Here is a 15,014-nt window from a genome sequence, read left to right as displayed (position 1 = left end):
AAGCCTTCATCTTAAGTGAGAATAACAGCACAATTGGAAGAGTGTAGTCAATGTCACTGAACTGTGCATGTAGAAATTTTTGAAACAGTGTATCTTTGGCTATGTGTATTTTCACCAAAAAAAAAAAAGGTTGAGAAGTTAGAGGGTTAATATGTTGTGGGGTTGTTAACCAATGTCATAAAACAACATGTGTACTCCTGTTAAAAAAAAACTATAACTGATTTGTGCATACTGATCTTGTATTCTGCAGCTCTGGTGAATTCATTTATTAGTTCTCATATTTTTTAAAGGACTCTTTAAGATTTTCTATAAGGAATTTAGGTTTTCAGTTAGTCAATTTAGGTTTGTCACTTCAAATACCTACAATTCTCTCACTACTTTTTTCAAAGGCAAACACAAAATCCATTCAAAATGGTAAACCCAAGATACTTCTTTTAAAAAGCTTTACCAAAATAATTATGAATAAATAAAAGTGCTAGAAACTTTCCCATTAAAGCTTTTAAAATGTCTACATAGTCATTTGAAAAAGATAAGGTATATTTTATCAAAACTGAAGAAGGTATTGGCTTCTGTTTCCTCATCTAATTTTTAAATACTTTCAGCTTCATATATTAGAAAGTCATTACGGATCTCTCAAATCTCTATGTGTTTTTACTCCAAGATTACTCATTATTGGATGCTTAGATGACAAGATCAAAGTTCTACTTTTATCTTTTAAATATAACCAAAATGGCTCATTCATCCCTTAAAATAAAATCTGCTAAATTTTATTACAGGTCTCTAGAACTGCAGTACTCAAAGACATATACCGTAGATTACAGCTTCCAAATTGGACAGAATATAATTTTGAAGGAAAAAAAAAGGTTTTCAATTTTATGATCACATTAAATAAGCTCCTATATTTAATATATATATATATAGTCCAGTGCTATCATAATTCTTATTAGTGGAAATCTTATTAGAGATAAGTAATCCCAGATTATTTCTAAACCTAATGCCTTATGTCTGTTTTTATTAAATCTGCCTTTCAAAATAAGTTAAATACACTCAAGTCACCTTTCAATCATTTATTTTCCTCATTAAATAATCCTAGCAATCAAAATCTTCCCCATTTCCATTTTACTTCCAGCCCTTTAATTTTTCATTTCCCCCCTTCTTGAGACCTTGTTTGTTTCTTCCAAGTCCTCATGAAATATCAAAGTCAGAAATGGACAAATTAGAATGTAACTTCCCATCTAGGTCTGCTAAAATCATAGAACCTCAGACAGTTCATGACCAAAATAAATCAGTGAGGGGGGAAAAAAATGACACATTTCTAATTCCCTGAGCAACATGTGATTGAAAGTATAATTAAACTTAACCTCCCAATGATTAAATACTTAGAAATGACTGCTAGTAAAAGTCAAACCTACTTACCCAATTCAGGAGAGAATTTCACGTTGCCTTTTTCTGGATCTTCAATATGATTATCTATCACATTATCCATCTTGTGTGCTTTGAACTGTGGCTCTAATACTCGACTTGGACCTCGTGTGAAACGGGGAAAGAATTTTTTAGGGAATGGCCCATGGGGCCCAGACCCCTTGATGGGCACATTCTTAAGTGGCTGAGTCACTTCACTGAAGTTGAAATAAACAAAGAGCAGAGCTGTCCAGGTCACAGATGTAAAAAGGCATCCATAACAGAAATATCGAATTGTGACACTTCCCATTATAGACCTAGCATAACTGAAAGGCCATTTTCAGTTTCCTAAAAGAGAAGGAAAAATCTGTTAGACAACTCAGTACACTTATAAATCATCTACCAAATTCATATTCACTGTTTTCCAAACCACCAAGCAGCACTTTTAAATTATTTACTTAAGACCCTGTGCATGCCACTGAATAGCAAAATAAAAAGGCTCAAAAATTAAAAACACAAGCAAACGTATTGGTGCTCGGCAGACCAATGGCAGCAAAAGAGCTGACGTGTTCGTTTGCCCGTGTTAATGGACACCTCTTCACTTTTGTGCTAGACTGCTTTCCATTTGGTAATTTTTTTCAGGTTTAACTTTTCATGAGGAAAACACAAATGTATGTATATCGTGATGGTATACGATATACCATCTTCCAACTCTAAAATCAAAAGATTCTTTTCTAAACACAAGATCTTAAAATCTGTCCTTAAAAATAAGCAGCTTCAAAAAAAAACAGTTCTACTTTCCAATCAAAGGTTAAACCAGCCCTAGCGCCTACTCACCTACTCCGCCCTCATGTTCTACTCTGTCCTATAGAGTTGCTGTGAGTCAGAATCGACTTGACGGCAATGGGTTTGGTTTCTTTTTTAGTGCCTACTCTAGATTCAACATTTCAAATTTATGATGGAAAGAGTTCAGATAATTGTTTTCCCTCTCCTCAAGATGCTCTGTAAAACATGGGAAGAAGCAGGAAGTATGGCATTAAACAACAATCTTTTCCTAAGTTTTCTGATACTATCAGGTCTTCACGGAGGCCTCACACAGCCTGCCGAGGAATTCTTTCTAAACAGCCTAACGCATATATAAAACCTTCTCAATGAACTGACTCTGGACAGTAAAAACCTTATATAAGTAATGTGCATATAGAAGAAATCTCCAAAGAGATAACACTTATAAATTACTTCATATATGTAAAACCTAAAATAATTTACAAATAACATCATCATTGCCAAAATATCAGGACAAAGCAAATCAGTATCAAGTCCCACTTCAAAAATTAAACCATTTTGTGAAAGGTTATGCCACAAGCCTAGAAGATGGTAAAAAACTCAATTTCTTGAACTAAGAACTAATAAGGTATCTCACTGTGTCAATTCAGAAAGTTTAAAACAAAACAAACAAAAAACCCAGAACAACAACAAAAGCCCCATCAATAGCAATCAATCCCAGAGGGGCAGCTGGAAGTGACTACAGAGCTAAAGAAGATAGGCATCAACAAAAGGGCCGGCACATTCTTGATCCCAATCCCCATCATGTTGGGTGACAACCAGAAACTTTCCAAACTGTAGCTTCAACATTTATTCACTCATGTTCCTCCTATATCCCTCACCCATATTCTACTTAAGTAACCCTGGTCCTACCCATGGCTTCATCAAGAACTGATACGATGACCTCCTCCATTTTAAATTAAAACCTCCAGATACTCAACCCTTCCCTTTTCTTATAGGTTATATTCTGTTTCTGCCCCCAGGTACTCATCTTTTAATGGTTTTACTTTCTTCCCTATCCAGTTTGAAGCCTTGTCATGGATTGACTTGTGTGCCCCAAAATTATGTGTTGTAAATCCTAACCCCTATACTTGTGGTAAGGAGCCCTGGTGGTGCAGTGGTTAAGTGCTCATCTGCTAACTGAAAGGTTGGCAGTTTGAACCCAACAGCCACTCTGAGGGAGAAAGATGTGGCAATCTGCTTCCGTAAAGACTGTGGTAAGTGCTAAAGGAAGAATAAAATGGTAGGAAACAGAGTGAAGGTGGGGGAGTAGAGAGAGTATATCAGTCAGGACTCCCAATTCTAACCACAGGACCTTATCAGTAACACCAAATTGAGGACTGCCTAAGACCCAGTGAGGGTCACTACATCTAATCAGCATCAGTGTACTGGTTGTCTAATTGACATGAGCCCTGGTGGCGCACTGGTTAAGCGCTTGGCTGCTAAATGAAAGGCTGCAGTTGAAACTCAACAGTGGCTCCACAGAAGAAAGACATGACAGTCTGCTTCTGTAAAGATTACAGCCTTGGAAACTCTATGGGGCAGTTCTACTCTGTCCTAGGGTCCAGGTGGCAATGGGTTTTGTTTGCTTTAACTGACAAACCCATAAAACCTACATCCAGATGGGTAGGTGGAACAAAGCACTAATCCTATCTAGAATCAATATATCACAGTTTACTAATATGCATATAGCAACCTCAGCACACACCCGCAGAGAGACCATCAGAGAAAGGGAGTTTCCCACCAGAGTCTAAGAGCCCTCGCTCAATGATACTTGCTCCCACTGCAGGAGATATGCAGACCTTTAGGTGTTAGGCAGGGGGCAATGTATCCCCTGCACTTAAGATACATACAATGTTTCTTATAACTTTATCAATCAACTTCATTATAAAGGAGTTTTATTTTCAGATAATTTATTTTGTACAAACATCATAAACACAATAGTTCCAAAATATGGGACTCCCTGAAGCATATATTAAGAACACAGATTGCTAGGGCTTCAGGCCAAGTATGCTAAACCACAATTTCCAGGGGCAAGGAATCTATATCTTTAATAAGTTTCCATGGTAATTCTGATACACAGCCATATTTAGGAACCACTGGTATAATGAAAAAACAAGACTAAGCTCTAATCCCATTCTGTCACTTACAGGCTATGCAACTTTGGGAAAAATTACCAAATTTTCTTAGCCTCATTTTTATCAGCTGTATGTCAAATGAACAATATTACGTATTTATCAGATACTCAGAATTAAATGAAATATTTGAAATTACATGAAATAATATATGTAAAGCATCAGGCACAATGATGGTAACATAAAACACAATGATTTGCACTGGACCCATATAACCTCCACAAGGACTACGGCCATTCTTATTTTTCTTTTGTTGTTGTTAGTTTTTTAATTTTTATTTTTATTGTACTTTAGGTGAAGGTTTACAGAACAAATAGTTTCTCATTAAACAGTCAGTATACATATTGTTTTTTGACATTGGTTAACAACCCCACGACATGTCAACCCTCTCCCTTCTCGATCTTCTTTTTTTTTTTTTTTTGGTGAAAATATACATAACCAAAGATACACCATTTCAAAAATTTCTACTTGCACAGTTCAGTGACATCGATTATGTTCTTCCAGTTGTGCTGCTATTCTCACTTTAGATGAAGGTTTACAGAACAAAATAGTTTCCCATTAAACAGTACACATGTTGCCCTATGACAACGGTTAACAACCCCACGACATGTCAACACTGTCCTTACTCAACCTTGGATTCCCTATAACCAGCTTTCCTGTCCCCTTCTGCCTTCTAGTCCTTGTCCCTGGACTGCTGTGTCTCATTAGTCCCGTTTGGTTTTATGGGGCTGTTGTTGTTAGCTTTGTCCACTGTATCATCTCTGGGTCCCTTTTGGCTGCCAGCACTTAAGAGCAAAATGCACAATTTTTCTCTCCTCAAAGACCTCACCTTTGGGATTTGGCCAATTCTGTCTATCTAGTTCTTTCACAGGATACCTCTTCCCCATGTTACCTGCAATAGCTCAATATCAGGATTCCTCGGTTCCCTGGACTGTAGTAACTCTCAACAACCCTCTCAGGAGTTATATTATTTTTTATATTTTATTATTATATTACTTTCCCAAGCCACATTATAATTCTTTAGAGAACATTGCTTATAGTGAATAATACTAAATTAAGGAACCTATAAAATGACAGAAATTTATAAAATCAGGTAATTTCATTCATATAATTAACCACAATAGTCTTCAGAGCAACAATGACAGAATGTTTTTAGACATGTCAAGAAGTTAATACTCAAATACAAAGGAAGTGCAAAGCAATCAGATGCCTGCCATTTAACTGAATAACAGTTCCTTAACTCATAAGAAACAAAAACATCCAAACAAAAATTGAAAGCTGAAATTTCCATCTAGTTTGTACTAATAATCCAATAACGAATGCAGCAATTGCACAATAAAGTATTATTGCTTCAAACTGTTTGCTATTCCTTCTATAGGCAGGTACCCTCACTTCAACATCTAAGGCTGAAAGCATTTAAAAGGAGGGTCAAAGCAAACACTTAAGGTTAGTTAATGCAAAACAACCAGTGAACAAATCCTTTCAATCATAAACTTGAATGGTTAATAAAGCCAAAATTTCAGTAGTTATATATTAATGTAATATACTTTTCAAAAGTTAAATGAACAAAAGGCTAACCAGTTATACACATGAATTTTAACTGAGACAGGTCAATGATTTTATGTTGTTCTCCAGTAATGACCTGGTAGCTGCTCAGGGGCAGTTGCCCCCGCAAACGGCGAGATGGATTTTGCTGGAGAGGTACAGGAGAAGAACGGGGCAAGGGAGTTGAAGGTGTATGCAGTGTGATGACTGTAATGAGCTAGGTAAGGAGAAATGTGAGCATGCGGAGGAAGGAGGTGGTAAGGAAAAACATGGATAAGCCACCAGAGTCCTGGTGGGGTTGGATAATTGCTGCACCAGAGAGAGTGAGCTGGAAAGACCAGATGCACAGGCTAGAAAAGGAGATGCCTAGCACTGAGATTCTGGAGAGGTACAGTTAAAGACAAAAGCTTTACAGATACATAAACTGGAGCTATCCCGATAAACAATTTGCCTATACTGTTAACATTACTATACCTGCTGTGAGCAAACCCCTTAAGGACAGGGATCATTCAAGCCCGCTATGTCTAGCATGGTACCAGTACTAACAATCAATAAATATTTGTTTATATGTTTAAAAACTGTACTTCTGGCCCAGAAGAGGTCAAGGAGCATTGTTCAGCTTCTGTGCATTGTGAAATCTGAGAGGAGTATAAAATGTGAGCAGAGAACATCCTGGGAAATAAATGTTTATAGTATCCAAAAACAGAAGAAGTTTACATAGAGGGTAAATGAAAAATTTCTTTTATAAGAATCAGCACAAAACTGGTTCCTATGAGGTGGAGATTAAAGATGTCCAAACATCCAACTTCTCCAAACTCCTGTACCACTCCATCATCTCTAACATCAACTACTTTCCCTCCTGTCTTTGGGCTTGGTAATTCACTGCAATGTCTCACAGAACTCACGAACTGTACTTACAGTTAAGTGGTTTATTAGTGAAGTAACAAGGTACAACTTGGGACTGGGAATGACTCAGAAGTAACCGGAACAACTCAGGATACAATTCTTGATCAGAACAGCTTCTTCTTGCCTTCTACAACCAGGCCTTCTGCTGCTGGGCCCCACTCGGAGCCTTCTCAGGCAAGTGTTATGGCTCTTAGCTCCGTGCGTCGGCAAGCCCCACCGCAGCCGTCTCATGCTGGTCTGCTGCCATCTTGTGCCGCTATCACTCTTGCTATTGCTGCGCCACTGTCTCTTGCTGCCTTCCGTGTTACAGTACAGGTCCTTTCTCTCGCTCCCCGTATCTCACTTTAAACCTAACTGGGTGGCAAAACTGGCAGATCCCCTTCTTTCACTTCCACATACCTTACTTGCATGGTCCCACCTTCACAAGGGTCCCATGCACCGTATTTGCATTAGCAGCAAGCTGTCCAATCTCCTTGGTGGGCCACAAGCACCTTAGTTTCATAGTCCCACCCAGTCACTGTGTGAAAGTCACAAGACCATGCATGGCCAGAAGGGCCATATTAAGTAATTCACTGTACCGCAGAGACTTTCTTTAAACATCTTCACTATTAAGCAAAATGTTCAGCATGCCAGCATAAGTCCAAAGCCTTCCTCTTTCAAGCTATGATTTCTTAATAATAAATTTGAAAACACTGCAAGAGAAAATTTTAAAATTCAAGAGATAACTGTTCAATTCTATGCAAACTGAACAGAAGAAACAGGTATTTTTTACGAAAATACAACTACCCCAAATTGATCTCAGTCTCAACAGAAAGTCCAAACAGATCAAGTATTTTTTAAAATGGGGTAGCAGGGACTTCCAAATTTGTTTAATAAAGTGAAAATAATACTGATCTCAAAACCTGACAAAGCATGCCACAACATGGATGAACCCTGAAATCATCACACCAAGTGAAATAAGTCAGTTGCAAAAGGAGAAATACTATATGATCTCACTTATATGATATAAGCAAACGTATAGAAACCAAAGCTTATTAGTGGCTACTAGGGGCGGGAGGGGGAAAAAGGGGTTTTTGCTTAGGGGGCATTTAGTTTATGTTAATAGTGGTGGAATGATACGGAAAAGGATAGCAAGAATGGTTGCACAGCTTGAAAAATATAATCAAGGTTAGTGAACTGTACATGTAGAAATTGTAGAAATGACATGTTTTATTTATTTTCACAATAAAATTAAAAAAAAAAAAACCTGACAAAGATTAAACCCCACTGGGAAAAGAAAAGATCTAATTTACAAGTATCAACACAAAGTCTTAAACAAAATAAAACACTAAATGAAAACTTAGTAAGAAATGTCCAAAACTTATATGCGGAAAACCATGAGACACCCCTGAAAGCTCCAAAAGTAGACTTGAACAAATGGACAGATGTGCCAAATTCTTGGATAGGAAGACTCAAAATCATAAATATGTCAGCTCTCCGTAAGTTAACTTTAGAAGTGCTACACAATCATGATAGAAATATTGTCAGATTTTCTTTTCTGGAGCTAGACAAGTTGATTTAAAGTTCATTTGGAAAAGAATAAACAAGCAAGGGATAACCAGGCAAACCCTGAAAAGAAGAGCAAGAGGAGAGGGCTGGCCCTATTGGGTAATAACTAAACCACAGAGGTTTGCTAACTAAAACAGTGTGGTATAGCACATGTACAGACAGACAAACCAATGGGAAAGAGAGAGAAAATCTGAGAAATTGATTTTAGATATAGTAAATAGAATTTAGTATAAATAAAGATAACATCACTAATCAGTGAGAAAATGAATAACTTTTTAATAAATGGTGTTGGGACAACTGTTTAGCCATATGGAAAAAGATGAAATAGGATACACTCCTCACAACACTCACCAAGATATAACTGATATGAATTGGATATTTTAAATATAAAAGATGCAAGTACCAGGAAGAAAACATGGGTAAATTCCTCTATTACCTGGGAGTTGACAAAACTTCAGTAGCTATGACTGAAAACTGAGAAATAACACAGGAAAAGATAAACTGGATTATACAGAAACAAAAAACTCGGGATAGCATAAGACAATGAGAAAGTAAAAACAAAAATGAGAAGCTAGAAACAATCTTGCAACTTACATCACAGACAAAAGGATATATTTCCGCATTAGTTTTCTATTGCTGTGTAACAAATTACTAGAAACTCAGTGGTTTAACATAACACACATTATTATTTTAGTTTCTGTGGGTCAGGAGTCTGAGCACTGCTTAGCTGGGTCCTCTGCTCAGGGTCTCACAAGGCTTCAATCAAGTTATCAGTCGACCTGCAATCTCATCTGAAGGCTTGACTGGAGAAGAATCTCGTCCAAGCTCATTTACGCAGAATTCATTTCCTTGTGGCTGTTAAGACCAAGGGGCTCAGGCTTTTTGTTGTCAGATGAAGGACACCCTCAGACACTAGAGATAGCCTGAAGTTCCTTGCCATGTAGGCTTCTCCAACATGGTCTCTAACTTCATCAAGCAAGTAATGAGAGTCTCCTGCTCCAGGCAGCTAAAGACAGCTTTATATAACATAATGTAATCACAGGAGTGACATCCATCATCTTTGCTATTTAATAATCATGTCACTTTGATGACTAAGGTGCATCTTACCCAAGCCATGGTCTTTTCAATCACCTCAGATGCATGCAAAAATTGAATGATAAAAAAGGAAGATAGAGGAATTGATGCATTTGAACTATGGTGTTGGCAAAGAATATTGACTATATCGTGGACCGCCAAAAGAACAAACAAATCAGTCTCAGAAGAAATAAGAATGTTCCTTAGAAGCGAGGAGGGCAAGACTCTAACTTATTTACTTTGGACACGTCATTAGGAAAGACCAATTACTAGAAAAGGACATCATGATTTTGGTAAAGCATAGGGCCAACAAAAATGAGGGAAACCCTCAATGAGCTGGATTGACAATAGCTGCAAAAATGAACTCAGACATACCAGTGACCATGAAGATGATGCATAACTGGGCCATGTTTCATTCTGTTGTACACAAGGTCACCATGAGCTGGAGCCAACTCGATGGCAACTAACAACAATCTAGGGATTGACATTCTCTCACCTTTGCCATATTCTAGTGGTTAGAAGCCAGTTACAGGTCTTGCCTCCACTCAAGGGGAGAGGATTACAGAGTGTGGGTACCAGGAGGTGGGAAATTACTGGGGGTCACCTTAGGGTCTGTAAGCCACAAGCCTGAATAAAGAGATTCTAAAAGTAAAAAAGACCAACAACCCCATAGACAGTTCCCAGAAAGAGAAATGCCAAGTAGTTCTTAACTATTTGAGAAGAAATACTCAATGCTGCTCATAATAAGGAAAAAGCAAGTTAAAACTACACTGAGATACCGTTTATCACGTATGCAACCGGCAAAAATCCAAAAGCTTGATAACCTATTCTGATGGTGAGGCCGTAAGAAACTTTCATACATGGTATAGCTTCTATGCAGGTTAATTTGGCAACATTTAGTAAAATTACACATGCATTTATTTACCACACATTCAATATGCACTGACACAGCAATACCACTTCTTGGAATCTATCTTACAGATGATAACACACGAAACCACGTACATACAGGCTACTCACTACAGAAATATCTGTAACAGCAAAAGGCTGGAATCAATCCAATTGTCCATTAGTAAAGGACCAGTTGAATAAACTAAGAAATATACACACAATGGAGTAATACGCAGCTGTTAAAAGGAAAGTGAGCTATTTCTATATATTACTGTGGACTAATCTCTAACATATGTGAACTGAAAAAAGGAACGTGGAGAAGAGCGTATACAGACTGCTACATACAAATATATACACATAACTGCTAATATTATAAAACAAAGGATGGATAAAGCACAATACCGAGCTAACCAAAAACCAAACCTGTTGCCATCAAGTCGATTCTGACTCATAGCGACACCGTAAGGCAGAGCAGAACTGCCCCCTAGGTTTTCCAAGGAGCAACTGGTGGATTTGAACTGCTAACCTTTCGGTTAGCAGCCAAGCTCTTAACTACTGCACCACCACGGCTCTGATACTGAGGTGTTTTCTAGCATTCCTCATATACCACACAAGAAAAGTTGATACCCATGAGGTGAGGGAGGAAATAGAATGGGGGAGGGAGCTATAATAATAGACTCTGAACATCATCTCTGTCGGTGAAGAGCAACACCACACTACTATGCAAACTAGGAAACTAGACAATGTACATGCAAAAATATGTAAATAACGATTTAAGCACATACATGCTTTAATCTGCTCAAAACCCAACTACTGGTAGCATCTACTGTTGTTATATCAAAAACGCTTTGTGGCACCCCGTCTTAATCATCTAGTGCTGCTCTAACAGAAATACCACAAGTGGATGGCTTTAACAAAGAGAAATTTATTTTCTCATAGTCCAGTAGGCTACAAGTCCAAATTCAGGGTGTCAGCCCCAGGGGAAGGCTTTCTCTCTCTCTGTTGGCTCTGGAGAAAGGCCCTTGTCATTAGTCTTCTCTTGGTCTGGGAGCATGTCAGAGCAGGAACCTCAGGTACAAAGGACTCACTCTGCTCCTGGCACTGCATTCTTGGTGGTATGAGGTCCCCAATTCTCTGTTTCCCTTTCCTTTTATCTCTTGTAAGATAAAAGGTGGTGCAGGCCACACCCTAGGTAAACTCCCTTTACATTGGATCAGGGATGTGACCTTAGTAAGGGTGTTATACACTCCCACCCTACTCCTCTTTGACATAAAATTACAATTACAAAATGGAAGACAACAATACAATACCGGGAATCATGGCCCAGCCAAATTGATACACACATTTTTTTAGGGGACATAATTCAATCCATGACACACCCTGATATTAAAACCAGGCAGACACCACAAAAAAGAAAATTACAGACCAATATCTCTCATGAATACGAAGCAAAAATTCTCAACAAAATTCTAGCCAACAGAATTCAGCATCAAATAAAAAAAATAATACATCAGACCAAGTGGAACTCATACCAGGTATGCAAGAACGGTTCAACATTAGAAAATCAATTAACGTAATTCACCACATAAATAGAACAAAAAAAAGAATCACACGATCATCTCAATCAATGCAGAAAAGGCATTTGATAAAGTCCAACACCCATTCCTGATAAAAACTCTCCATAAAATAGGAACAGAAGGAAAATTCTTGAACATAATACAGGGCATCTATACAAAACCAACAGCCAACATCATTTTCAACGGAGAGAGGCTGAAAACATTCCGTCTGAGAACAGCAACGAGACAAGGATGCCCTTTATCACCACTCCTATTTAACATTGTGCTGTAAGTCCTAGCTAGAGCAATAAGGTAAGAAAAAGAAATAAAGGATATCCAAATTGGTAAGGAAGAAGTAAAACTATCCCTATTTGCGAAGATACAATACTACACAGAGAATCCAAAGGACTCCACAAGAAAACTACTGGAACTAATAGAAAGATTCAACAGCATAGCAGGATACAAGATAAACATACAAAAATCAGTTGGATTCCTATACACCAGTAAGAGAACTATGAAAAGGAAATCAGGAAAGCAATACCATTTATAATAGCCACTAAAAAAATAAAATACTTAAGAATAAATCTAACCAGGGACATAAAAGACTTATACAAAGAAAACTACAAAGCACTACTGCAAGAAACCAACAGACCTACATAAATGGAAAACCATACCATGCTCATGGATAGGTAGACTCAACACTGTGAAACTGTCAATTCTACCCAAAGCAATCTATAAATACAATGCGATCCTGATCCAAGTATCAACAACATTCTTTAATGAGATGTAAAAACTATACCAACTTTATATGAAAAGCAAAGAGGACTCAAATAAGTAAAACACTATTGAAGAAGCAGGAAGCCTCAGAACCTACGATACAGCTACGGCAGTCAAAACAGCCTGGTACAGGTACGATGACAGACACGTTGACCAATGGAACAGAATCAAGAACTCAGGTGTAAATCCATCCACCTCTGGTCACCTGATCTTCAACAAAGACCCAAAGTCCATTAAATGGGGGAAAAGACAGTCTTTTTAACAAATGGTGCTGGCAAAACTGGATGTCCATCTGTAAAAAAAAAATGAAACAGGACCCATACCTCACACCATACACAAAAACTAATTCAAAATGGATCAAAGAACCTAAATATAAAACCAAAAACTATAAAGGTCATAGCAGAAAAAATAGCGTCAATGCTAGAGGCCCTAATGCACGGCATAAATAGGATACAAACCATAACTAACAATACATAAATAGCAGAATATAAGCTAGATAACTGGGATCTTCTGAAAATTAAACATTTATGCTCATCAAAAGACTTCACCAGTGTTGTCTGGGGTCTTAAAAGCTTGCATGCGGCCATCTAAGATGCATCAATTGGTCCCAACCCTCTTGGAGCAAAGGAAAATGAAGAACACCAAAGACACAAGGAAAATATTAGCCCAAGAGACAAAAGGGCCACATAAATTGGAGACTCCATCAGCCTGAGACCACAAGAACTAGATGGTGCCCGGCTACCATCAATGACCACCTGACAGGAAACACAACAGAGAGTCCCTGATGGTGCAGGAGAAGAGTGTGGAGCAGAACTCAAATTCACGTAAAAAGACCAGACTTAATGGTCTGACTGAGACTGGAGGAACCCTTGAAGCCACAGCCCCTGGACACTCTGTTAACCCGGAACCAAAACCATTCCCAAAGCCCACTCTTCAGACAAAGATTAGGCTGGACTATAAAACATAAAATAATGCTGGTGAAGAGTGTGCTTCTAAGTTCAATCGGACACATGAGACCAAATGGGCGGCTCCAGCCCAGAGGTGGGATGAGAAGGCAGGAAGGGACAAAAGCTGGTTGGATGGACATGGGAAACCCAAGGTGGGAAGGGGGAGTGTGCTGTCACATTACAATGATAGCAACTAGTGTCACATAACAATATGTGTATAAATTTTTGTATGAGAAATTAACTTGAGCTGTAAACTTTCACCTAAAGCACACGCACACAAAAAGAACATTCACAGAAGCTCTAATTATAGGAGACTGGAATACCAGTCAGATGCCTATTTGCAAGAATAGATGAAAAGCTCATGTATTTATACAACTAAATACTATACAGGCATGAGAATGAACCAACCATTGCTACATGTAGCAACAGAGATGAATCTCACAAACAAATGTAAGCAAAGGTGGTCAGTTAAAATATAACACTTACAATATGATTTCATTTATATAAAGTTCAAATTCTGTTGCTACAAGTCACAATAAAGGTACTTCTGAAGGTGAGCCTGACTGGCAGAATGAAGTGGCACAAGACTTTAGGGTGCAGGGAAAGTTTTATTCCTTGATGTGAAGCGCTAGTTACATGAGCGTGCTCTCTTTTAAAATTAATTACTAAAAATGTGTGTCACTTTTGAAAAATTAGCATGAGGGAAAAGATGAAAGAAAAAAACTTTATAAAATTATAATAATCGATGATACCATTGGTTACATGTGTGAAAACAGGAAAATAAACAAAAAGACTTCACCAAAAGAGTAAAAAGAGAACCTACAGACTGGTAAAAAAATTTTTGGCTATGACATATCTGACAAAGGTCTAATTTCTAAAATCTATAGGAAAATCCAACACCTCTACAACAAAAAGACAAATAATTCAGTTAAAAATGGGCAAAGGATATGAACAGACAAATTCACCAAAGAAGACATTCAGGCAGCTAAGAGACACATGAGGAAATGTGATCACTAGCCATCAGAGAAATGCAAATCAAAAGTACAGTGAGATACCATCTCACCCCAACATTACTGGCACGGATCAAAAAAACCTGAAAATTACAAAGGTTGGAGAGGTTGCAGGGAGACTGGAACATTTTAAGTTAGTCTCCCTAATTTTTTTTTTTACATACATTGTTATGAGACCCCAACCACTCACCCCATTCTGTGACTGCACACTCCTCCCCTGTGCCCCTGATTCCTCATGAACATTCAACCAGCTCCTCTCTCTCTGCCTTCCCATCTGACCCCTGGACAGAAGCTGCTCCCTTGGTCTCTTGTATCTACTTGACTAAGAGGCACTTGTTCACAAGTGTCACTTTATGTCCCACAGTCCAGTCCAATCCCTGTCTGAAGAGTTGGCCTCGGAAA

At 38.1% G+C, this 15,014-nt stretch overlaps 1 protein-coding gene across 4 annotated transcripts in view; it reads right to left on the bottom strand.

The window, feature by feature from the left end:
• The window catches only part of GALNT11 (polypeptide N-acetylgalactosaminyltransferase 11), an 83,863-nt gene that overhangs the window by 44,984 nt on the left and 23,865 nt on the right, over positions 1-15,014 (bottom strand). For 2 of the 4 annotated variants that reach the window (XM_004372752.2, XM_023727956.1), the window contains exon 2: positions 1,417-1,749. In XM_004372752.2, coding sequence (XP_004372809.1) covers positions 1,417-1,711 — 295 coding nt within the window. In that variant the 5' untranslated portion in view covers positions 1,712-1,749. Of the gene's footprint in view, positions 1-1,416; positions 1,750-2,238; positions 2,404-6,821; positions 7,502-15,014 lie in introns of all 4 variants that reach the window. The other 2 variants (XM_023727954.1, XM_023727955.1) reach the window with 2 other exon arrangements.

This window comes from Trichechus manatus, unplaced genomic scaffold (genome assembly GCF_000243295.1).
Source record: "Trichechus manatus latirostris isolate Lorelei unplaced genomic scaffold, TriManLat1.0 scaffold00020, whole genome shotgun sequence".
NCBI lineage: Eukaryota > Metazoa > Chordata > Mammalia > Sirenia > Trichechidae > Trichechus > Trichechus manatus.
This window is presented reverse-complemented; position numbering and strand designations above follow the sequence as displayed.